The 26,791-nt window shown below is 34.2% G+C and overlaps 1 protein-coding gene across 7 annotated transcripts; it reads right to left on the minus strand.

Annotated features, from left to right (window-relative positions):
* Positions 1-1,186: 1,186 nt before the first annotated feature.
* On the minus strand, positions 1,187-6,220 carry LOC110648986 (uncharacterized). 7 transcript variants are annotated; one of them, XM_058151824.1, is made up of 4 exons: positions 2,644-6,220; positions 1,934-2,524; positions 1,724-1,840; positions 1,187-1,575 (listed from the first exon to the last, which is right to left on the minus strand). In XM_058151824.1, exon 1 carries the CDS (start codon positions 5,762-5,764, stop codon positions 4,361-4,363), a length of 1,404 nt encoding a protein of 467 aa, XP_058007807.1. In that variant the 5' UTR covers positions 5,765-6,220; the 3' UTR covers positions 1,187-1,575; positions 1,724-1,840; positions 1,934-2,524; positions 2,644-4,360. The 7 variants fall into 7 exon arrangements, with proteins under 7 accessions (XP_058007807.1, XP_021659066.2, XP_021659067.2 ...); XM_021803374.2 differs by having other exon boundaries at positions 1,187-2,524; positions 2,644-2,799; positions 4,188-6,220; XM_021803375.2 differs by having other exon boundaries at positions 1,187-2,524; positions 2,644-4,065; positions 4,188-6,220.
* Between the last annotated feature and the right edge of the window lie 20,571 nt (positions 6,221-26,791).

Genomic DNA, 26,791 nt, shown 5'->3' on the forward strand with positions numbered 1-26,791 from the left:
AGCTCCTTGGTGCGCTGACAGAGCCTCTGGGGTGACCAACAGATAGTATGGAAGGTTTGGTAAAATTAAATAGCTCAGGACAAGAAATTATACGTTACACAGATGTTTACGAGGTTGCTATTCTTAGGTTATACAATAGAGAGCTGGGAGCCCAAAACATAACATTCAACCTGTATTTTCTTCTGAATGGGAGATAAACTGATAGTGGCCTCAGCAGCCGCAAAGCAACAGACTTTATCAATGAGCCAAGGCAAATGATTCTGGAATCCTAATATTAGTAAACCATTCTTTTAGAAACGAGCAGTTCCACGCTTACGTTTAGATAGCAAAACAACAAACGCACTGGGTGCATACATGAAGAGATAGAGAGAGAGAGAGAGAGAGAGAGAGAGCTGAAGATACAAGGCAGAAGAGTAACAGAAGCAAATATGAAGATACAAGACACTATAGTGAGCCAGTAAGGTATATTATCATGCCAAACTACCACAACAAATTGATGAGCCTGAAATGCACGTTAATACACTAAATAAATTGAAAATGATTTTGTTGGACAACCAAAGATGTTTCTGACTTTGCTTCGCAAGTGAGTTTATAGCAGTATAACAATCATGGCAAGGAAGTCCTAGGGGCAATCTATCACATATAGCTCCAATCTGTAGATACAATCTACTACTCATCCAAAATCTAGAAACACTGAAATGAAACTGCAGTACACAAACCCCTGAACATGCTATAAAGGCAAGAGAAGATACATACTCTCTTATATGTGTAATAAATAGAAGTTGTGTGTGTGATAAATAGGGTACTGAGGTTGGTGATTAATAGTGCTGTAATAGCACCATTTCTTTAGTTGCATTACATTTTTCCCACTTATCCTTGAATACAGGACCAAACACAAAGCCTATTTCAGTTTTTTCCCCCCTTTTACTTCAGAAGGATGAAGGTGAGAATCAATTCAAAAATCAGTACAACTGCTGTGATACGTGAGACTACCAGTTGGCAACATGGCACCATCAGGACCAAGCCTATATGAGATTGAGATGCATCACGTTAGCAGGTTTTCCATGAGATTTTGATACTAAACACTTCATTCCATACTACCAACCAGGTAAGAGAAATATCTTCACTCTATAAATGGATAATTCAGAGAAAAACTAGAGAACACAAGTATAGGAGGTGCAGAATATTTAAATATCACAATCTCAAGTTTTATATAAATAATCATATAAGTTTTGCCATAATGGAAAACAAATTTATCAAATCTAATTATTGGTTGACATTTTCTTTCTTCATTTTACAAAAAAAAAAAAAAAAAGGAAATAACTGTGGGCTCTACAATTCACGAAGATAATTCAGGCAATTGTAGATCAGAATCTTCCCTCATCCTGGTGATATAAAAATTTGGTAAAAATTTAAATAACTGCTCCACTTCAAAGATGGAAAATTAAAGGACAAACCAGCATAATCTGTGCAGTCTCAGATAAACATATCGTCTTCTCCATGTTAGTCTTAAAGTTCCACCTTAGAATTGACATTATAAAGCTTTCTCCTACCACTTCAAGATCTGACAAAGACCTGCCAAATATAAATTTTGCTTCCATTTGTACACTGATTAATTGAGATCAATGCACTAGTATTAAGATTGATAAAGTACATCAATTTCCACTAGAGGTGAGATACAACCAGGTTCTGCTGTTAACCAAAGGTATGATGAGTGCTTTACCTTATTCCAATCACACCAGTCCTATAAGAGGACAATGAACCACACTCTTTATCATCCCTCTTGATGGTGGTAGTCCAACAACATGGTTTCAAAGGATTCACCTTTCAAATAGCATTACTATTGCCCCAAAATGAGAAAGTTTCAGCCACTGGAAATTAGGGATGCATAATTTTGCAAGTCAAAACTGAAAATGGATAAAATCAAAGGCACCTCATTAAGAGACTTCATAGAGTATTAATGCAACTCATCCTCGCAACAAATCAGAAGAAGTAAATTTTCTACTCTCTGCCTAGAATAGGCAGTTTCAGCAGAGGTTTCACAGTCAACTTGAAGAAGAGCACTTCCACAGGGAGTGACACCCTGATTATGTTCAATTTTAGTTTCACTCTTCCAAGTCCAGTCCAAGAATCTTTTTTGCTGAAAACTACAGAGATTAAGTTCCCACTCCAAAATTCATACAACTTGAAGGCAGCAAAGGATATCTATTCTTCACCCAGATGAAAATAGTTGCCTATGATATGCATAAAAATTACAATCAACTCCTTTTAATGTTTTATTGATTGAGAGCATACTTAAACTGTCAGTATTGTAATCTATAATGACAACATGTGCATCTTTGTTCATAGGGAACACTTCCCACTTCACAAGATCTGCCTTGCTTTTGGACTCACCGTGCTCTGGATTACTTATTGAGCTAATAGCATCTGAAATGACTTCACAGCCAGAGACTTGACAGGTGATGTAGAGTTGGATACCAGTAAGAAATAACACTGATAATGGACTCATATCAAGCATTGCCACCTGAAAAATCAAATTCAAACATCAATTCTTGAAATTCATTTGATAACAACTTGGTTTACCAGACAATACTTCAACTAAGGAGATGAGGAAGAAAAAAAAAAAGGACAGATGATTCCTACCTTGCCACAGTGAAATCCCACAGCAAGTCTGGTTCCACAATTTGCAAACTGTATTATGCATATTGGAGAACTGAGGAAGGAAAGATAGCTATGAATTGAGGCCAATCCCCTTTGTGCAACGTGTGGACTGCACAATTACTTAATATGCAATTAAAACTGGAAAAAAGCAAAACAGCCATGCCCAGTTGGTCAATGTCATGAGGGACCATAAAGTAGCTTTAATCTAATGTCATTAGCAAAAAAAATTAGAGAGTACAACTTCTCTAGAATGAGTAGAAAATAAATTAGTTTTAATTGTTATACTACAAATCACAGGTAAAGGAAAATAATAAATGTCCTCAAACCCATGTTGAACTCGACAACAATTCCCTTTCGAGATCTTACTGCATAGTTTAAGTTTGTTGGAAGATAAGCCTCCTACGTCCTACCAGAAACAAAAATTGAATAACAGAAAGAAAACCAAAACTTAAAAACACACACAATACTCTCTCTCTCTCTCTTCAATCTTCAGAAAGAAATCATGACGACTATTCTTAAACTTCTTCACAATATCCAAACCTAGAGCACCAAAACTGTTAAGGTGGGGCAGCATTTTCATTTGAATGCCATTAGCAAAAAATTTTAATGGACTTCAACTTCAAACCCGGGAATTTAGACTGGCAACTTTGGCTTTAATTTCTAATCAACCAAGCTGCTTAGATGGCTCTAATGAGTGATTAGAAAAATGGCAAAGAGTTGGTCCTTTCTGAATGTATAGAACTCTCCCCCACTGATAATACTCATGAACAAAACTAAATGAACTCATAGTTTGACATCATATGAATACTCCCTTTCCCTGCTACATGATGGTAAAAGAGTCTTCAAGTGCATTGCATGGCCATTACAGGTAAGTGGATGATATCGTTGCTTTTTCTTCTCTAACTTCAGTCACAGAAATGCGCACAGCATGGTTATATAAATAACCAATGTGAGCGGTAAAACACTAAAACTAGATAGGTAAGACAACCATACTATTGTATTCTGCTATAACATGCAAGGTTTAAAAGAAACAGAATAAACCAAAGCATAAGTGGAAAGCCTTTTAAGGTTCGTAACAATGGTAGACAACTATCCAAATTAAAATCAATTGACAGACTCCTATCACACATAACTATTAAAGGCTGTAACACGACCAACAGCCAATATGACATCTAGAGATATAAGAAACTCTGTCACCTGATAGAGCTTTGGCAGAACATTATTCCTTCAAAATTCTAAAAACCGTCCACAAAAGCATGAAGTATTGATTGCTGAATCATCTAAATGTTACAATAAGTATTAGTAACTCGAGCATACATGTTGAAAAGAATTTTCACAATCTTCCACATTAGCAGGCACCCTTTTTTGTTATGCCCTTCCAAGCAATTCAATGAGAACGTTTTTCTAAACAAGACAAACCAATTGGAATTTACTAAGAGGCGAATAATTAATTCATTCTCAACTTCCTAAGACATTATATGTTCTAATTATAAAAATATATTTACAAATCTAGATAGCTATGTCACCTGTATACTGGCTCCCATAAGATAAGCACACATTCTTCTGAAGTTTGCATCAAGTTCAACCAACTGTACAAGAAATTACTTCAAAAACACGGTGAATTCTCATATTGTCAGTTGATTAAAAGCAAGATTTGCCTTTAAATAAGATCTTCAAAATACAATTCCTCAACTAGGCCTCAAATTTTCCTGATGGAATCCAAGTATTTTCCCAAAACCACCTCCCTTAGTTTCTTAAGAAAAGTATTTTGGCTCTCACTGACTGAAGACGGAAAAGGCAGCATTTTGGCAACAAGAACAAAATTCTCTCCATTTCCAACATCAATTTCATACAGCTCATTAAAAAACTCCCGGAATTTATGTATTAGTGTATCATAGAATGGCCTGCTTGGAGGAATCACATTGATAATAAGAATTCCAAAATCACAAAGAACAGAACTTGCAGCAAAAAGAATATGGCTCTGAATAAGCTCCATCGGAGGAGCACTGATACCACTCATGGCATCACAGGAATCCAAATCAACCATAATAACGTCAAACTTAGTATTGAAAACAGTTGCATGGTTCAAATGATCTTCCTCATCACTGCAAGAAACAAAATTTGAGGAACTGCCTCCACTAGCGATTGTCTCTAAATACTGTATTGCGTCTCCTACGAAAATCTGAATTTCGCATTCTTGCAATCCAAAATACTGTCTTGCAACCCTTAAAACCTCCTCATCCATTTCCACACCAAAAACTTCAAATCCGAATTGGCTTCTTAAAAAACTAAGCAGAGCCCCACCTCCAACTCCTAAACACAAAGCTTTAGGCTTATACCCATTTTGAATCCTATCCTCAATATGAGGACCTACCAAGGACAGACCACTTACCATTGGTATCAAATATGGATGCACCAAAACCCCAGTATCAGGCCTAAACTGCACTTTACCACCAATTCTTATTCGATCTAAAACAAAATCTGGTTCAGGCACTATTCGGATCTCTGTTTGAATCAAGTTCGGCATTCTTTTAAACCTCATTCTCCTCCTAAACTCTCGTTCTCTACAATTATCATCCAATTCACTGTGACTCTCTATCTCAACATCTTCAACAAGCATTTCACCCACCAAAACCCCAACACTTCTCTCTAAAACCACACTACAAATCAAGTTATCTTCATAATGCAAGAAGGGCATATCAAAGATCCCATTTTTAACAGAAAGCTTGGGAGATAAAGCGATAAGAAGAGGTTTTAAGCTATTTTCAAGGTTTTTCACGAACTGGGTATCTTTATCTCTCTTGTGCGAAATCATGAGAGAATCAGGAACATTGATGGGGTTTTTTCCGATCAATATGAGCCGAGAGATTCCAGGAGAGGAGAGGAGAAGCTGGAGATGACCGGACTCGGTGGAGAAAATCCAGTCTGATTCGCGGTTTTCAGGGACAAAAAGAGCGGCGACAATGAGCGAGTCGCTGGTTTGGATGGGTGAATCGAGAACGGCCACACGAAGAAGGTGGGTGTGGAGAGTAGGGTGAGGGACAGTGAAGGAGAGGAAGCGAGAGGGGATTATGGTTTCAAAGATCGTAACGTCAAGAGCCATGGAGTTTGTTTGTTTGATTTGTTCTTGTTGCAGAACGAAGAGGGAAAATGATAGAAAATTTGAAATTGATGGGAGCCCCTGTGCTAATGCGCTCTTAAGATATTCATGGGGTACGCAAAAACTAGTCAGCTGAACCTCAAATAAGCTTCAATTCAACTGATTAATGATCAGCACCAATATGATTTCAAAATTCAGAGACTCAGAAGCTGCAGCCAACGAAGAAGACGACTAGGATCTTTGACTTTTTCGATCCTCATGAACCTAGAAGGAGTGCAAGAGGAAGAATGATTTGGTTGCCAATTTATGTCAGCAGAATTATCCCAAAATTATCCCAAAATAAACATAAATTATCCCAATTTATGTTTCAGATTTGAATGGGTGAAAATAGTTTCTGCAAAATCGATTTGGTGGGTATCCAAATCGATTTGAAGGGGCTTAACCATGGTGCTTTGGGCTTGATGATTTTTTTTTTTTTTTTAATTTTATGCATGGCAGGGGTGTTATTGGAATTTTAAAATTTATTAACTTTGTATATGTATTCATTTATTAAAATTCTGAATTTGTTAAAAATTTTGTTATTAACCTTTTTTTTTTTTTTTTTCGAATACGAAAAATTGAGGCTCTTTCAGTATGATTATAAAATAATTCACCATCACCTTTAAATACAATCGAATGCTAATTATCATATCAAATATTTAAATTATTAATAGAGATATAATTTTAATATTTTATAATGTAATTCAGCGTCAATACATATTATTAATAAAATTATAATTAATAAAAATTTAATTATTTTTATTAATTTAATTGATTAAAAATTTAAAATTTTAAAAATTATTAACCAGTATCAAAATTAAATTAAATATATTTCTCTAAAAATAATCAAATTTTATAAATTTAATTTAATTATTCAATTATAACTTAATAATGTACTCTTAGCCACCGCCATTCTACTCTATGATTTGTTTAAGAGGATGGTGCCTAACTAGCTACCAAACTATTTTGTCTTAGGATTATTCAAATATGGTATGCGTTTCATTTTTTTATATAATTTTAAAAAATTAAAATAAATTATAAAATTAATCTGCTAAATGTCAAAATTTGAACATACGTTATATATTGTTAATGTAATGATATATGTATTAATAATATTATTTTGCTAGTTTTCTAATCGTTTTAGTTATTTCACATAAATTTAATAAAATTTTATTGATATTAATATTCTAAGCAAAAAATTATAAACAAACATTATTAAAAGGGATATAAGAAAATTTTGCACTTAAGTGGTTTATTTTTATTTTATTAAGAAGTTTCATTTTAACAATTAAATGTTTTTTTTATTTCCTAATATTTAATCAATGAGAATTACTCCAATTGAATTATTAAAAACTAATCTAATCTCTTACATTAATTGATCATACTACTAAAAATTGATATTAAGAAAAATATTTTTTAAATATACTAGTTAGAGGATATTAAATTTAATTTAAAATTAAATTTGATATGTCATAAAACTCAAAATAACATATGTTGTCTTAAAGAAAGTGACCAAGAGGAGGGTGAATTGGACACTTTAGGTAAATTTTCAGTCCTTGCTTAAGATTTAATAAAAAATTATGGCTTTACACTTCTATATATGTGTATAACTCTATTTCTAAGATTTAATTTAAGTGATCAAACAAGTTAAGCACAAATAACAGCTCATACACAAAATAATTACTTAATATCAAGTGAATCTTCTTACATAAAAATCAGAGTTTGCAGGTTTGATTGTTCAAGCTCAATATTAACTCAATAAGACAAATTCTCAACACATTCAATATATAATTAGAGAATCAAAGTGCTAACAATTAAAGAGTTAAGGAAAAGAAGAGAATCAAATACAATGTTTATAGTGGTTCGACTCTCTTAGCCTACATCCACTCTTCACAAAATCCCACTTTGAGAGTCACACCACTATTTGATTTTTTTCAACAGGCTAGATTCAAAGTTTTTACAATCTCAGCAAGCTTTCCAGATACTTGAGAACCTTTATAATGTCTTTGCTTCCCACAAAAACCACAAGCTTCACAAGGTACTTGAAAACCTTCCACAAGCTTCACAAGGTGCTTGAAGACCTTCCACTAGCTTCACAAGGTCCTTGAAGACCTTCCACAAGCTTCACAAGGTACTTGAAAACCTTCTACAAGTGTGTCCTCACACTTACACAACCTTAAATAGGTTTTAGTGTAAATGAAATCCCTCTCAATAACTCTTAAATACATAATTTAATGCTAAAAGATTGAGAAAAAAAATTTGCCACTCAAGCTCAAGAGTATTTGAATGAAAACTTTAAAAATAGCACAATAAATTCTCAATGAATAGGAATACTTTCATTAGGTAAAATTGTAGTAAATGCCTTTTATAGGTGCTTTTCATTGCTAAAAACATCTACTGGAGAGTGTGTTTAACAGCTATTTAATTTTCAAAAAACTAACAATTACTTCTTTGAAAGTCATGCAGTAGAGTTGTATCAGGTCAGAGTATAAAAATGGTTAACTAAAATTTTCACTAGTTAACTAGTTTCATAAGACAGAAAATTTTAGACAACAAAACTAGTTAACTAATATTCGCAACGAGTTAACTAATTTCGCTACTGTCTGACTTAAATTTTGAAAATTTGAGTTTTTGAAGGAAAGTTGTAAAAATTATTTTGACCATTCAAAAACCTTAGAAAGGATGTAAAAATACTTTCTAAACTCTTGAATCTAAAAACAAAATTGATTTTAGGTCTTAAATGACATAATCTCTCTAATCTTATATAATGGACCTAAAAACTTAATTTCTATCCTAATTCTTCATGGATTTTGATTCGTCTTGTGTTATACAAGATAATAATCTCCTTTTATATCAGCCATTTCGATAGAGTAGTCCTTCCATCAATGTCTTTGCATATCATGACCTATAAAATCGTTTCAAATACTTATACACAAAGGGTTAATGTACATTTCATTAAGTTTTGTTATCATCAAAACCAAACTCATTATAGTTTACGGGGCCTACAATCTCCCCCTTTTTGATGATGTTAAAACTTAATAAATCTATGAAGATTATAAAAATTCAATTGTATAACTATCTATATATGTCATGTGTGCAAGAACTTGCTTTGAGACAAGCTCCCCCTATATATATGCACACGATCATTCAAAATGCCACAAAGTTGAAAAGCTATAAAATAGCTCCCTCTAAATCTGATATTCAAAGCATTTTGAAGATAACAATATAAGTAATATGTTAAACAATTTCCAAGATCAATTCATCCAAGATCAATTCAATCATCATATACAGGATATATCAACCATAAGTCAATCATAAAAGAGCATCATCATAACTTCAATAACTTTCCAAAATAAGTCCAAAATATCTATATCAGAATATGAACCATACAACCACTGAACAAAATTAGTTAACTAAAAATGTACTCAATTTGTACCCAATTAACTAAAAATATTCTGTCAGTTAAAACATTTTCCTATCTTCTCCTAATTTTTTATCTTCTCCTAATTTCTTCCCCTTTTTGACATCAACAAAAAGATAGATTTTTTTCTTATTTTTCCTTATTTTCTCCCCTTTTTGAAAGAAAAACAAAAAGATATAACTTTGAAAGTCATAAATCATATTTCAAAAATCTCAAGATTTATCCTTGCTGCTAAGAATCTTGCCACTTCTCCTAAGGATAGTAGGATCAATAGCTTTGGCTTGTTTCTTCTTCTTCGGGGGTTCTTTTTCAGGTATGGTTACTTGGATTTTTGGAGGAATGGGTAGAACTGATTTTCTGGCTTGTGCTTTGGTTCTTCTAGGGCCATATTGCATAGGTAAGGAGATGAATGATTCAGGTACTAGTTGAGAGGTAGTAGGAGCAGGGTTTGGTTGATCAAAGGATGGGTTTTGTGACTGCTCTTCTTCCTTATTGCCAGCATCCTCCTTCTTCTCTTTTTGTCATGAACCATTTCTGCTTCCACTTTTCCCATTCTCACTGCTGTTGCTTTTAGTATGAGATGAGGAGGATTCTCCTGACTTTTCTTTTTCCTGTCCTTGTTCTACTTCTGATTTCTCTTCTGCAGTTTCTTCCTACTTATCATTTTTCTCTACTTCTTCAAACTCAACTAGCTTACTTTCTTCTTTTTCCTTTTCAGCAGTTTCCACATGCTCCTCTTCTTCTTCTTCTTCTTCTTCCACTTCAGAAATTTTTACTCCACTTGGTCCTGGCAATTGCATTGCCAGGACCAGCAGTACCCTGTGGGTAGCTTCCAAAATCTCCAAACTTTCCAAAAGATTCACCAAACAGTATTTGAGCCATCTTCTTCATAAACCATTCTTGTCTATCCAATCTATTAATCAACATATCCATCTTTGCATTTTGCTCAGTCATAATTTCCTTCTGCAATTCATGAGATTTTTCTAAAATACTCAAGCTCAGTCCACTCATTTCTTTGATTTCCTTCATCATTTCCAGATTTGCTTTACTTATTTTCACAAAATCTGACATTTTTAGCTTCATTTTCTCTTTCTTCTTAGAGTTTTCCCCTTCATCTATCTTAGAACTTCTCTCTTTCAACTTGCTTATTGGGATATTTGATTCTGTTTCAGAGTTTGATTCTGATTCTGATTCAATCTCAATCTCTTCTTTTTGCTTTTTCTCTTCTTTCTTACTCCTTTTCCTACCATCATCAGCCTTGAATATCTCCTTAATGGGGATAGGATTGCTAAACTTCTTTTCTATGGTCAGGTTAACTCCCATGGCTTGAAATACAAGAGTCAAAGGAATAGCATATAGCAATCTTCTATGCTTACTAGACTTAGCAATCACTTTGAAAATAAAAAATGGCAAATTGAATCTGATTTTATTGATCAAGTACCACATGATACATAAATCAAGGCTATTTGCATATGAATGACTACCACTTCTAGGATTGAGCAAATATCGAATGAAGGATTGTAGAATCCTAAAATTTTGAGGCACTAAACTGATATTGGTCATTTCATTTTCGGATGTACCCTCTGGAAAAATTGACAATTGAAATACCTTCTCATCATATCCTTCAAGCTTCTTAGTATCTTTGAAGGTTCTAATCCTATTTCCATCATTTGGTAGGTTCAAAACAGAGGCTAAGAAATCAACATCAACAATTTGACTTTTCTTCTTAACTCTCAAACTAAAACTTTCTCGTTTAACAACTTCTTTTATACTTCCATAAAATTCTTGAAAAGTAAATAAATCTTCAAATTCATAAGGCAAATCAGAAAATGAATCCCATTTAATGTACCTTGGCTCGAAAATATTCTTTTGTATAAAGGGTTTCGAAGCAGGGGCCTTTTCCATTTTCTTCTTTTTCTTGAAAGGTTCTGACCCAGCAATACCCTTTCCTTTTCTTTTTCTCTCTACCTCTGCCATTTTCTCTGTTTCTTCATCGCTACTTTCAACTTCGATTTCTTTTTCTCTTTCCTTTTCAATTCTTCTTGTAGCCTTCATAGCATCACCCATGAATTTTCGAGGTTTGGTAGCCACTTGTTTTACCCTTGCCATCGATTCTTGGAGAAGTTCAGTGAGAAGTAGCGGCTTGAGGAAGAACGAGATTTTACCGTTTAGGGATTTTGAGAAGGAGAATTGGGGATTTCTGATTTTGAGAGAAATTTAGGTTTCTAAGAGACTGGAGAATCAATTTGCAGCAGGAAATGAGGGAGTTTTTTAGAGATTAATTGAAATGATATGTAGTAGTTATCAAAAATTTCAAATTTTGAAATTGTGTATAGTTTATCATGGAGAACCGAAAATCTCTTTTTGCGAAAACCCAATTTTACTTTTTAAAAACATAAAAAGTGCTTAACTGTGCTAAGAGGTATATTTGTCAAAATAAATTGTAAAGAGAGCGAAAATACTAGTTAGAAAGAAAGTAATTTTAAAACAGGCGCGTTTTCTCAAATGTACATAGAAGCAAAATTAGTTAACTAATTTTGAAACCCAGTTGGCTAAATATTATACAGGTATAAAACTAGACAACTATAGTGAGAAAGTAGTTAACTAAAAACACATATACGCAGAACATAGCACTAATAACATATTCAACCAAATTTGACAGCATATTTATATCAAATGTAGCAAGTATCATTCAATAGCTTCATTCATGACAAGTTCCCTTCTAATCCTACAAAAGGTTTCCTTATTTAGGGGTTTTGTGAAAATGTCTGCAAGTTGTTGTTCTGTATGAACAAACTCTAACTCAATGTCACCATTTTGAACATGATCTCTAATAAAGTGATGTCTAATTTCTATGTGCTTTGATCTAGAGTGTTGGACTGGATTTTTAGTTAGGTTGATGGCACTAGTGCTATCACACCTTAGAACATGATCAACCTTTATACCAAAATCTTCTAATTGTTGCTTCATCCATAGAATTTGAGCAACACAACTTCCTGCAGCAATGTATTCTGCTTTAGCAGTAAAAAGAGTTACAAAAGTTTGTTTCTTACTATGCCAAGACACTAAGGCATGACCTAGGAATTGGCAAGTATCCAAAGTACTCTTTCTATCCAATCTACTTCTAGCAAAGTCAGAATCACTATATCCAACTAGATCAAATGTGTCGCATTTAGGATACCATAAACCAATTGAGTGTGTGCCAATGAGGTATTTGAAAATCCTTTTAACAACAAATGGATGAGATTCCTTGGGACGTGATTGAAACCGAGCACATAAATATACACTAAAATGAATGTCGGGTCTAAATGTAGTTAAATATAAAAGTGAGCCAATCATACCTCTAAATAGCTTTTGATCAACATCTTTACGTTTTTCATCCTATTCTAACTTGATGGTGGAGCTCATAGTAGTTCCAATACTCTTCAAATCATCCATCTTGAAATTCTTTAGCATATCTTTGATGTATTTGAATTGATTAATGAAGATGCCATCAATGAGTTGCTTAATTTGTAGTCCAAGGAAAAAGGTAAGTTTAACCATCATGCTCATCTCAAATTTATTTTGCATCATCTTAGAGAAGCTTTTGCATAGAGACCCATTAATAGCACCAAAAATAATGTCATCAACATAAATTTGAACAATAAACATATCATGTTTGTGTGTCTTAGTGAAGAGTGTATTGTCTACTTTTCCTCTTTAAAAACCATTATCTAAAAGAAACTTATTAAGCCTCTCATACCAAGCTCTAGGGGCTTGTTTCAATCCATATAAGGCCTTAGTGAGTTTATAAACATGATTAGGAAATTCATAGTTTTTAAAATGTGGTGGTTGTTCAACATAAACCTCTTCATCAATATAACCATTCAAGAATGCACTCTTAATATTCATTTGATATAGCATAAAATTTTTATAATATGCAAATACATACAATTTTCTAATAGCTTCAATTCTAGCAATTGAAGCAAAAGTCTCATCAAAATCAATACCTTCCTCTTGATTATATCCTTGAGCCACTAATCTAGCCTTATTTCTAATAACATGCCCTTTATCATCCATTTTGTTCCTAAAAACCCACTTAGTACCAATGATAGAATGATTTCTAGGCCTAGGAACATCTCATCACTTTGAGCTTCATCATAAAACTTTGGTTCAAGTTGAGAAACAAATGCAACATTACCAAAGTATTTTCAAAGTTGAGCTCTTGTCATCATCTTTTGTGAAGGGCTATCAATTATATCCTCCTTTGGCTGATTTCTATGATATCTCCATTCTTGAGGTAGGTCATCATGATGTGGTTCATCAATTTGGAGTTCTTCAATATTGGGCAATACTTCTTAATCACCTTCTTGATCTTCCTCATTAGCATTTTCATTAACAACATCATTCTCAATTGCACTTTAGGGCTCATCAATAAGTTGACTATGTTGCTTTTGAGTCTCATCCCTTTTTCTTCCAAAAATTTTACCTAGTTCATTATCATCACAAACAATCTTTCTTTCCAAGAAGTTGTTTGTTTCATCAAATAAAACATGAATGTTTTCCTCAACTAACAAAGTTCTCCTATTAAAAACTCTATAAGCTTTGCTATGCATTGAATATCCTAGAAAAATACTTTTATTTGATTTTACATCAAACTTTTTGAGGTTATCCTTCTTGTTATTCAAAATGTAACACTTACAACCAAATGCAAGAAAGTAAGAGATGTTAGGGTTCCTCCCTTTCCATAACTCATAAGAGGTTTTCTTTAGGATTGGCCTAATCATTGCTCTGTCAAGATATAGCAAGCAGTGTTTATGACTTCTGCCTAAAAATATTATGGAAGATTGTGCTCACTAAGCATTGTTCTTGCCATTTCTTGTAAAGTTTTATTTTTCCTCCCTACAACTCCATTTTGTTGAGGGGTTCTAGGAGCTGAAAAGTTATGAAAAATGCCATTGTTTGAACAAAATCCATCAAAAGATTGGTTTTCAAAAACTCTCCCATGATCACTTTTAATGGAGCAAATGGGTAAGCCTTTTTTACTTTGTACTTTCTTACAAAAAGATGTAAATACACTAAAAGTTTCATCCTTATGTGCAATAAAATATGTCCATGTATACCTAGTGTAATCATCTACTATGATCAAAGTATATGCTTTACCACTAAGACTTATAAGTGTAATAGAACCAAGCAAATCAAGATGTAATAACTCAAGAGGTCTAGATGTTGAAACAACATTTTTTGATTTGAAAGAAACTTTGGTTTGTTTCCCAAAAGAATAAGGCTTGCAAACATGATCTTTTTCAAAGTTAATTTTTGACGAACCTTTAACTAGATCATATCTTAAAAGTTTTGAAATCACATGCATACTAGCATGACCAAGTCTTCTATCCCACAATCAACTATCTTCTTCAAGAGATACAAGACATCTTTCATTTCCATTTTCAATAACATTCAAATCAAACAAACATACATTTTCACTTCTAGGTGCAATGAATAATGTATGATCATCATGTAAACTTCTAATCTCACAATGTGTAGAATTAAAAATAACTTTATAACCTTTATCACATAGTTGACTTACACTAAGAAGATTGAATTTCAAACCTTCAATTAGTGCAACATCCTTTATGCTTGGATTCTTCCCAATAGAGCCACTTCCAATGATGTAAGCTTTGTCTTTGTTGTAACATCCTCCCGGTAGCAACTCTGTACATTCTACTGTTCCGGTGACCGGTGTCGGTCCGGACAGCTAGAACGTCCGGAAAAATATTTAAACTAAAGTGAGGAACCATAATTAACTCAAATATTAATAAGAAAAATTTAGTAAAAATTTTAGAAATAAAATGCAATTAAGTCAAATGAGCCGGTGCCCAAGCGATGGGTAATCCAGAGGGAAGTTGCGGTTCTCGCAACTAGAAGCCCTAGACCCGGGAAAAAATTCATAAAATAATTTTTGGGACTCCAGAGAAGGGTCATTGAGGTTCCTATGGCATTAGAATGCCAAGAAAATATTTAGAAAAATTTTTCAATCGGTACAGACAATTTTGACCCGTTAAGCCAAACGGAGGGCATTTTGGTCATTTCGCCTTCAGAGACGATTTTTGACCGACTTGTCCAGTTGAGTAAATAATTATTATGACATAAAATATGAATTAATGTTGATGAAAAATTAATTTGAAGTTAGTAGAAAAGAAAAGAAAAGAAAAATCAATAAAAAGCCAAATATGACATCATTATGATGTCATTTAAAAGCTTCCACCAATCATAATTAAATAACCCTTTAATTAACCAATAAAATAGACAAACAAAGACCAAAGAATCAAAAATACAATCTGCCATTCTTCTTCCCCAACCAGCCAAACCCATGCCCTTGCCCTAGACCACCATTAACACTCCATTCAAGCTCCATTTCTCTCTTTGTTCCACTATAAAATCCCTTCTTTACTTCATTAAAACTTGTCCACTCATCTTGGAAAAGTGTTTGGCAGCCTAGAAAGTGAAGGAAAGTGAAGTTTTAGCTTGGGAAAATTCTGCCCTCCAAGAGGTTAGTGCATATTTATACATAAACCTCTTTTAATCTATGTTAGTGACTTGGAATAAGTGAGAATTTGTAAATTAAATGAATAAAAGTTGAGTGTATGCACCCCATGGATTTCGGCTGCCCTAAGGAAGGAATAGGATTGAGTGTTTTTTATTGACTTAGAATGAACTAGAAATCATGTTTAGAGTATATAAACATAAGGATATTGATTTAGTTAGTTAACTAGGGTAGTTTGTACAAAACCATGAATTTGAGCTAGGGTTTAGGAGTGAAAATTTGACTTTGCTTATGAAATTGTTAAAGAACATTTTAATGGTCAATTAGTGACCATTTGAGGTAAGTTGACCATAATTTTAAGTGCACTAGAGTGTTACAAACCAAATTGGTAGGCTGCCTAGTGACAGCAGCAGGGAGGCTGTGAGTCCAGCCCACTTGGACAGCCATAACTTTGGCTGTGTAGGTTCAATTGGTGTTTGGCCAATTGGACATGAAACTAGACTTATAATGGCACAATTTTGCTGAAGAAACCATGCCCAAAAGACCAAAGCAAGTGGATCAAAAGTTGGCCCCAATCCGGATACCTTGCAAGCAGAATCTGCAGAATGACCAAATGAATAGTAACTGTTCATTTGGCCATAACTCACTGTAGAATGGTCCATTTGACTTGAAATTTTTACAGCAACAAGATGAGATATAGACAAACAACTTTCATGAAGAAATCTACCCCAAATTATGACCAGAACCTATCCAACAAGGCAGTGGCAGTCACTGTTCATGGTACTGTAGATTTGGTAATTTTGCAGTTTTTCCAATCCGGCCAGCTGTGGTTTTTGGACCATATCTGGAGCTACAAAACTCCAAATGGAGTGATTCAAAAAAATAAATTCAACTAGACAAAATAAGGAACAACTTTCATGTTTACCATTTCCTCAAATTCCCACTGCAACAGTGCTTAATGGAACAGTAAAATTAGGCTTCAAAAACTGAAAATTCTGCCCTCTTGGTTTTAAGTTTAGAAATGGTATGGGTGCTCAATTCCAACAAGTTTTAAATGTAAAATGTGGTACATGGGGAGTGTTAAAACCAATGCACCTATTTCTATCCAAAAGTCAACATTTTTGTTGACTAATAAAGTGAATAGTGACACCAAAACTTGAAATATGAAATGTACTTACATGAATAAATTGTTGAATGAATAAATGTGATAAAAGTGTCATTTGTGATTTAGGTTCCCATCAAGAGAGAAAGGTTAGCCCATTTTCCACTCTAAAATTGTCCAATGGAATAGTAAACTTAGGTAGTAAAAACTGAAAATTTAGAAATGCATCTAGGGGACTTTAAATTGCAATTGGCAATTAATACTAGCAAATGTAAAACTCAAAATGTGGGATCTTGGTGTAATTAGAATTAATATATCCATTAAGTATAAAAAAGTCAACATTTCGGTTGACTAGTAAGGTGAATAGTAATCAAAATGATTAGTAAATTAAGATGAAGACCTAGAACCAATTCTAAGCTTAAATGCTTAGAATTGTATGACAAATGTGGACTATGCATCCTAGTCAAAATTGTTAAAAAGAAATTAAGGCCATAAATTTGAAATCCATGAAATATTCATGGATTACTTGAAACATGAAAAATAAGCCACCTAATCGATGTGAATAGATAGTTAGGGCTTATATGCCCATCACAAATGGAATTCATAAAATATTAGTAACTCAACTTGAAATATAAAATTTGTAATTACATAAGTAGATTCTTGAATGTATAAATGAGAAAGGAAAAAATGTTTTGAATACAATGATACATGTGAACCATTGTTTAGAATTGTGATCAATATGAATAACATAATGAATGAATAAATGAACCATATTAATGTATGAATGAGACATTAGTTCTCATTATTGTAGAGAGGAGAAGTATTTTGAGTACAATGGTATAAAAGGATAATTGATATGAATTGTGATCATATAAATGATCAAATGAATGTATGAATTATAATTGAAATTTATCATGAAATAATGAAGTCATAAAACACAATATATTAATATTTAATGATATTATGTGCCCTTGTATTGCCTAGACATGTGTGTCAGATTGGATAGTTTGGCATGCCAATAGGGTATTGTTTTAGCAGTACTGCGAAAGGCTTTATGCCCGTATTTAAGGCTTTATGTCCGTATTCATGGCTTTATGCCCGTATTCATGGCTTTATGCCAACATTCATGGCTTTTATGCCCGATTATGTGTTATCATGGCTTTTTAGCCATACTGACTGCATACGTGGTTGACGTTCTGCGTCCCATGGTATGACGGCCCGAGGCACCGCGGTGTCCTGTGCCAACGACCTGTTATCCAGTTTAGTCAGCCTGTCATAGGTTACTTGGGCAGTGTAATTTATTGAAATAAATAAAGACTATTAGTAATTAAAAATATTAGAAATGAAATAAATGAGTTAATACAACTTCAAAAGAATTAGTTACAATTATGAAATGATCCAAACCACATAAAAATTGTTAAGTAAAATGATAAAAGAGTTGCAAAAATAGGTATAACTTAACTAAATATTTTAAATGTACCTTCAATTGCCATATAAATATAAACTGAGTATTTTTATTTATTCTGTATGTTGTACATTATCACTGTGAATTTCGGAATTAAACGCTTCCAAAGCGAAACAAATGAGAACAAAAGATAATTAATATTAGACACATTGTATTAAATTAAATTGATTCTTAAATATTCAAATTATACTTCGTTCTTTCTTTATTTGTATATTTTATTTTCTTGTTCTATTATTGCACCACTAAGCAGCAATGCTTAGCGCGATGGATTTGTTTCCTCGCGCAGGTACTTTGACTAAGATTTTTTTTGGAGTCCAGATCTGCAGAAGTGTCTGAAGTATTCAAGGTTGTCACCTCATCAGCAATGCATGTAGATAGGGCCCATATAGATCATATTTTATATTTAGTATAAAATGCTAGATATTGTATTATAATGTAGATTATGAGCAGGTAATTAATAGAAATGTAATGTAATTTAATAAATTAGCTTTTTCATATGTACTTAATTTATATATCATGTAAATTATGAAATTATATAAATTAAAGAAATTTGAAAATTTTACTTATGTGATTTGAGCATGAATGAGATTGTATGGATTCGAAGACAGATTTGAAATATATAGTTAATGCATGGAAATGAATATAAAATTGAGATATATGAATGAGATGTGAATTATGAGATAGTTATGAAAATAATTGGTGAGATTTTATTTGTAAAATATTGTTGAAACTTTCAAATAGGTAAATAGTAAAATACGTCAACTGGTAATAAAATAAGAGAAACTCCGCTGGTTTCTCCATCGAAAAATAATTAATATTAAAATATAACGAGATCAAAATATGAAAGGAATAAAGTAAGATAAGATAGGGTGCTCCGGCACCGATTGAAGCACGCCTTGCTCAGCTACACTGTAGTCGGGTGAGGGGTGTTACATTTGTCACCAAATCTCACATGTCCACCATTTTTTAAGGTAAGGTTTGAGAATTTTTCTTTGTCTCCAGTCATGTGTCTTGAGCAAGCACTATCAGCATACCATTGTTCACTTTCTTGCTTACTTCTAAGACATACCTTAAATTAATTGACTATTTCTTAGGTACCCAAGCAAGTTTGGGTCCTTAGGGGTTAGAGACATTAGGAATTGTTCCTTTAGGTACCCAAATCTTTTTTACCTTTGAAGAACCTTTCCTTATAGGACAATGACTAACCATATGATTATTTTGGTTACAATAGAAGCAAATAACATTTGGTAACAAATAAGAGGCAGCTTTCACAAAGAAATTTTTGTATTTTCCATAGTGCATGAATCCATCATAACCAAGACCAGATTTTTTATTTGATAACCTTTGAGAACCAAGTAAAGTATCAAGAATTTGTGTGCCATTGGTGAATTTAGCTAAATCATTTGTTAAAGATTCCACCTTGGTTTCTAGAATCCTATTTTTCTCAATGAGTTTTTCACAAGCAGTTTTTGAATCTTCTAACTCCTTATTCAACTCATCAAACAAGAGCATTTGATTTTTATAAAACTTATTTTCTTACACAATAATACTCATAGAATTATTTTCATATCTTAAAGAAGCAATTTCTTTGTTTAAAATAGAACATTTTTTCTTATAAACTTTGTATTCTTCATACAATTTAGCAAATGCATCTTCATAATCTTCAATACTAAGAGAGTCAGAATTATTTACCTCAACGTTGATTTCTCTTTATTGGGAGCTTTTTGGTTTATCCTCTTCTAGAGCCATGAGACAAATGTGTATAACCTCCTTATCACTAGAGTTATCACTTGAGGAGTTATCACTGTCCATCCAGCCAGCAACTAGAGCTTTTTTGCTCTTGTCCTTTGAATTCTTCTTTTTCAATTTAGGACAATTTGGCTTGATGTGGCCATGTTTGTTGCTTTCAAAGCATTTAATCTCACTTTGATCCTTGCTTGTTTCACCTTTGGGAGAATACTTCTTTAGGAATTTCTTATTGTAAAGTATAGATCAACCTTATCATTTACTGTTGTCAAATGATAATATATATACACGGACTGTGGAGGTGGCAGACCTATACCCAACCTCATCTAGTTGTTACACAGTTGGAGTTTGTTACAAGGATAAATACATGAGGATAAATACATGAAGATAAATATATGATTATCTACACGAGATATACTCTATCACCGCCCTACAAATCTAACCAGGTGAGGTTAGAATTGTGAGTCTCATCCACAAATCAGCATGTTTACTACTTGGAAGAGGCTTGGTTAGCACATCTGCAACTTGATCCTTAGAAGATATGTAGCGAACTTGCAGGTCTTTATTAGCCACCTTGTCTCGCACAAAATGATAGTCCACTTCAACGTGTTTTATGCGGGAATGGAAGATGGGATTAGCTGTGAGGTAGGTGGCACCTACATTATCGCACCTACATTATCACACCACAGAGTAGGAATTTGTGGAGATAAAATAGACAACTCATGAAGCAGAGTTTGAATCCAAGTTAATTCAGCAGTTATAGCACCAATGGAGCGATATTCTGCTTCGATAGATGATCGCGCTACCGTAGGTTATTTCTTAGACTACCTTGAAATTAAATTACTCCCCATAAATATCACATAGCCACTTGTTGATTTTCTATCATCCAGATTGGATGCCCAATCTGCATCACTATACGCATGAATATCAAGATTAGAAGAAGGAGTAAGGAGCAGCCCATACCATTGTGTGCCCTTCAAATAACGTAAAATACGTTTTACTGCAACCCAATGCTGCAGTTTGGGAGAATGAACATATTGAGAAGCTTTGTGGACCGATAAGGCAATGTCGGGTCTGGTGATATTCAAATATTGCAAAGCACCAACTATGGTGCGGTAGAGAGTGATATCAGGTGCAGATTCAACACCAGTTGCTTGTAATTTCTCATTTGGTGTGGCTGGTGTAGATAAGCTTTTGCATGTGGTCATATTGGCTTTGTGTAACAAATCCTCAATGTACTTTGTCTGTGTAAGTAATAAACCCATTTTTGTATGATGAGCTTCAATACCCAAGAAATAATCTAATGAACCCAAATCTTTTAATTGAAACTCTAGTTACAGAGATGCAACAAGGTGCTGTAAATGAGTATTATCACTCCCAGTTAGGATGATATCATCCACATAAATAAGACAGAAAGCTTGTGTCCCACCATTCGTATAAGAAAATAAGGATGTATCTGCAGCAGATGACTTAAAACCATTTTTAAAAAGCGCATTAGACAAGCACTTATACTATTGACGTGGAGTTTGACGAAGGCCATACAGAGAATGATGTAATCAACATACATGATTCGGTTTATCGGGATCAGTAAAACTAAGAGGTTGATCCATAAAGACCAGGTCATCAAGTTTGCATGTAAGAAAGCATTTGAAACATCTAATTGTTTGATATTCCACCCCAGTGTAACTGCATAAGACAAAATAATTCTAATAGTAGTAGGCTTTACCACCGGAGAAAAATTCTCAAAGAAGTCAATGCCTGGCCTTTGATGGTAGCCCTTAACAACTAATCAAGCTTTTTACTTTTCAATGGATCCATTTGGTCTATTTTGATGCGGAAGACCCATTGGCAACCAACAATATTCTGGGCATCTTCTCATGGTACCAATTCCCACATACCCGTTTGAATTAGAGCATTTATTTCAGACTGCATTGCATCACGCCATTGTTTAGATTTCATAGCCTGGGAATAGCACGTAGGAACAGCTTGGGCAACTATAGTAGTGGCAAAGATCTTTGGTTTAAGATTCCCTATTTGAGATCACGTCACCATTGGATGAGTTTTAAGTGGAACAAATGGTTGATTATGGGAGTTGGTGAGACCTTATTGATGAGGTGAGTGGAGATCACTAGGTGAGTGTGGGCTTTGAGTATCAGCATATATGAAAGTATCATGAGGTTGAGTGGAAGTAGGTGGGCTATGTGGGAGAGTGGATGCACATGGTGTGATGTGACTATGCTGAGGGTGGGCTAAGGGACTATGTGTCATTGGAGTTGGGGTGGATACTGCATCAATGGGCTGTAGAGATAAGTGAGCTAGTGGAGGACCAAGTATACCATCTTGAGGAGATAGTGATACAGTTACAGGTTATGGCATCAACAAAAGAAGTGGAAGAGGTGCATATGGAGCAGTAGTGGACATAGTTGATTTATTGGCACTAGCATCATCAACACTTTTGAATGGAAAAATCTATTCATGGAAAATAACATGGCGTGAGACAAGAATTTTTTTTAGTAGATAAATTTAAATAGTAATACCCTTTATGAACCTTACTGTAACCAAGAAAGACACATTTGGTAGACCGAGGTGCCAACTTATGAGGAGAATAGGGCTTGAGCCATGGGTAGCAGAGACTACTAAAAATGCGCATATCGTTATAATTTGGAGGGCTACGAAATAATAGTTCAAATGGAGAATGAGGCTCAGTTTGGTCAAAAGGTAATCTGTTAAGTGTATAGACAGCACACTCAAATGCATAAGTCCAATAATGTAAGGGAATAGAGGCATGAGTAAGTAAAGCACGACCTGTTTCAACGATATGTCTGTGCTTTCTTTCTGCACAGCCATTTTGTTCAGGGGTATGGGGACAAGAGATGTGTTGGCTAATTCCATGTTCACACAAATAATTGGTAAGTGCTTGGTACTCTCCGCCCCAATCAGCCTAAAAACATTTGATGGGAAGAGCAAAATATTTTTCAACCAAGTGTTTAAATTGGATAAAAATATTCAGAACATCAGACTTTCTTTGCATAAAATAGATCCAGGTATATTTACAATGGTGATAAAAAAAGATAACATAGTAACGAAATCCATCCACATATGCAATAGGTGCTGGGCCCCAAAAGTCAGAAAAAATCAATTCAAGTGGTTTATTGATAACAGAAACTGAATTGACAAATGGCAACTTATGAATTTTACTGACATTACAAGCATGACACGTAACAACGAAGGACTTATTCTTAACAAAAGAAAGACTCTGACTGGATAGAACACAATGGGTAACACGATCATTAGCATGACTGAGACGTGCATACCATGTGCTAAGTTCCACAATGTGTGCTTCAGGCTTGATAGGAGTCAAAGAAAGCGGTATGGTGTAAAGGCCCCCATTACTCCGGCATGTGTATAAGACCTGCCTCATGGGGATATCCTTTATGACAAACAGATTAGGGAAAAACTCAATTGAGACATTATTATGTGAAGTAAAAGAGTGAACAGAAAGTAAATTGCGAGTAATAGTAGACGAACAAAGAATATTATGAAGAGTAAAAGAACAATTATCAAGAGAAATTCGTGATGTATTAGTGTGGGTAATAAGGAGGGTATTACCATTTTCAACAAGAATTTCGTCAGAGCCCTGATAAGGAGTGAGATTGGAAACATGCCCGGTTTCATTAGTGAGATGATGGTTAGCGCTAGAGTAAACTGTCCATTGAGCCATGGAAGGATTGTTAGATGATGGTTAGCGCTAGAGTCAACTGTCCATTGAGCCATGGAAGGATTGTTAGATGATGAGGCTAGGTATGTGGTTGGCTTAGTTTGTCCAGTGTTGCTATTATGTTGGAGCTTTGGCGAAGGACACTGCCTTGCAATGTGGCCATGACCATGACAATTGTGACAAATAATATTAGGTGACACTTGTGCAGTAGAGGAAGAGTTGTTACCATAAGGTGGCTTATTGCTTCGACCACGAACTTGAGACCTGCCACCATGTTGATGTGGTGTCTTTGTGGCCACATGTGCTGATGGTGGAATTGAAGAGGATACAGCTAGTGCCTCCATTTTTAGTTGAGTTTCTTCACTCAACAACAAAGCATAAAGATCATCATATTCAATTGGAACATTTCGAAACTTAATGGCCATAATAAAGGGACGGTACTCACTGCCTAACCCTTCAAGAATGTCATTAACTAGAGTGTCATAAGACACAGGTGCTTGAAGAGCTGCAAGCTGATCGGCGAGTGTCCTGGCTCGCCACATGTAACTATCAATCGAATCAGTGCTCGGAGATAAATGCTTGAGCTGTTTCCGAAGTTGAAGAATTTGAGTTCTAGAACCAGCTGAATATATGGACACAAGTTTCGTCCAGGCTACCTTTATAGTCGTACTACCAATAATCTGTGGTAAAATAGTATCAAAAACAGAGGAGAACAACCAACTCAGGACCATCTGGTCTTGCCGAAACCAGAGATCATACTCAGGATTAGGCTTATTATCTTCAAGTAATTGGGATGGCGGAGTGGCAGTGTCAGAGATATAATGAGACAAATTGTACCCATGCAGTAATGGCACCAACTGTGCTTTCCAAAGGACATGGTTTGAGGAATTTAATTTTGTAGAGATGAACTGAGCAACATTTGGTGGTGTAGAAAGAGAGGAGATAACAGTATTGGTGCTAGAAACCAATGCTTGAGAAGAAGAAAAGCCTGCCATGGTCAGATGGCTCTGATACCATGTAAAGTATAGATCAACCTTATCATTTACTGTTGTTAAATGATAATATATATACATGGACTGTGGAGGTGGCAGACCTATACCCAACCTCATCTAGTTGTTACACAGTTGGAGTTTGTTACGAGGATAAATACATGAGGCTAAATACATGAAGATAAATATATGATTATCTACATGAGATATACTCTATCACTTATATTTCGAACCTCCCTTTTTGAATGCTTTCTTGAATCTTCTTGTAATCATGGAAATATCATCTTCATCACTTGAACTATTAGAGCTGTCACTTGAGGCAGCCTTAAAAGCTATAGTTTTCATTAATTCATCCTTTTGGCTTGATTTCAAGGCAATTCCTCTCTTTGTCTTTTCTTGATCTACATTACTCTTGCTCTTGTCATAAAGCATTTCATGAGCAATAAGAGAACCAATTAACTCATCATAAGTGAATTTAGAGAAGTCTTTGGTGTCAAATATCACTGTCACTTTTGTTTTCCATGATTTAGGTAGTGAATTCAAGACTTTCTTGACTAATTCTTCTTCAATGAATTCCTTTTCAAGAGCTTTGAGAACATTCACCAAATCAGTAAATCTTGTACTCATTTCTGAAATGGTTTCTCCAGGTTTCATCTCAAATAGTTCATATTCTCGAACAAACCTATTGGCTTTTGATTCCTTCACTTGATTAGTCCCTTCATAAGTGACTTCAAGTTTATCCCACACTTCTTTTGCAAATGTACAACCTGAAATACGATTATACTCAGTTGTTTCAAGTGCACAATGAAAAATATTTAAAGCTTTAGCATTTGAAGAAACTTTCTTCCAATCAAGTTCATTATATTCATCTTCTAGTTTTTCTCTATAACCATCAGCATGCAATTCTAATGGAATTTCAAGACCTTTAACAATTCTTTGCCATGCTTCAATATCAACAGATTGAATAAAGTTTCTCATCTTAACTTTCTAGAAAGAATAATTAGAACCATTAAACAAAGGTGGTCTAGTGATAGAGTGTCCTTCAGCTAAAGTTGCGGGGATACCAGTTGTGTTAGATATGCCAGCCATCGTAGGATCTCTCTAAGGTGTTTAAACCTCAAGCAAGAGAGACAAGCTCTGATACAAATTTGTTGTCCTAAAGAAAGTGACCAAGAGGGGGGTGAATTGGACACTTTAGGCAATTTTTCAGTCATTGCTCAAGACTTAATAAAAAATTGTGGCTTTGTACTTCTATATATGTGTATAACTCTGTTTCTAAGATGTAATTTTAGTGATCAAACAAGTTATGCACAAATAGCAGCTCATACACAAAATAATTACTTAATATCAAGTGTATCTTCTCACATAAAAATTAGAGTTTGCAGGTTTGATTGTTCAAGCTCAGTATTAACGTAATAAAATAAATTCTCAACACATTCAATATATAATTAGAGAATCAAAGTGTTAAAAATTAAAGAGTTAAGGAAGAAGAGAATCAAACACAATATTTATAGTGGTTCAGCTCTCTTAGCCTACATCCAGTCTTCCCAAAGTCTAACTTTGAGAGTCACTCCACTATTTGATCTTTTTCAATAGGCAAGATTCAAAGCCTTTACAATCTCAGTAAGCTTTCCAGGTGCTTGAGAACCTTTATAATGTCTTTGCTTCCCACAAAAGACCACAAGCTTCACAAGGCGCTTGAAGACCTTCCACAAGCTTCATAAGGTGCTTGAAAACCTTCCACAAGCTTCATAAGGTGCTTAAAAACCTTCCACAAGTGTGTCCTCATACTTACACAACCTTAAATAGATTTTGGTGTAGATGAAACCACTCTCAATAACTCTCAGATACAAAATTTAATGCTAAAAGATTGAGAGAGAAGATTTGTCACTCAAGCTCAAGAGTATTTGAATGAAAGCTTTAAAAATAGCACAATAAATTCGCAATGAATAGGCACACTTTCATTAGGCAAAATTATAGTAAATGATGCCTTTTATAGGTGCTTTTCATTGCTAAAAATGTCTGCT

The sequence above is a fragment of the Hevea brasiliensis genome, chromosome 8 (genome assembly GCF_030052815.1).
Source record: "Hevea brasiliensis isolate MT/VB/25A 57/8 chromosome 8, ASM3005281v1, whole genome shotgun sequence".
In the NCBI taxonomy this organism is placed as follows: Eukaryota; Viridiplantae; Streptophyta; class Magnoliopsida; order Malpighiales; family Euphorbiaceae; genus Hevea; species Hevea brasiliensis.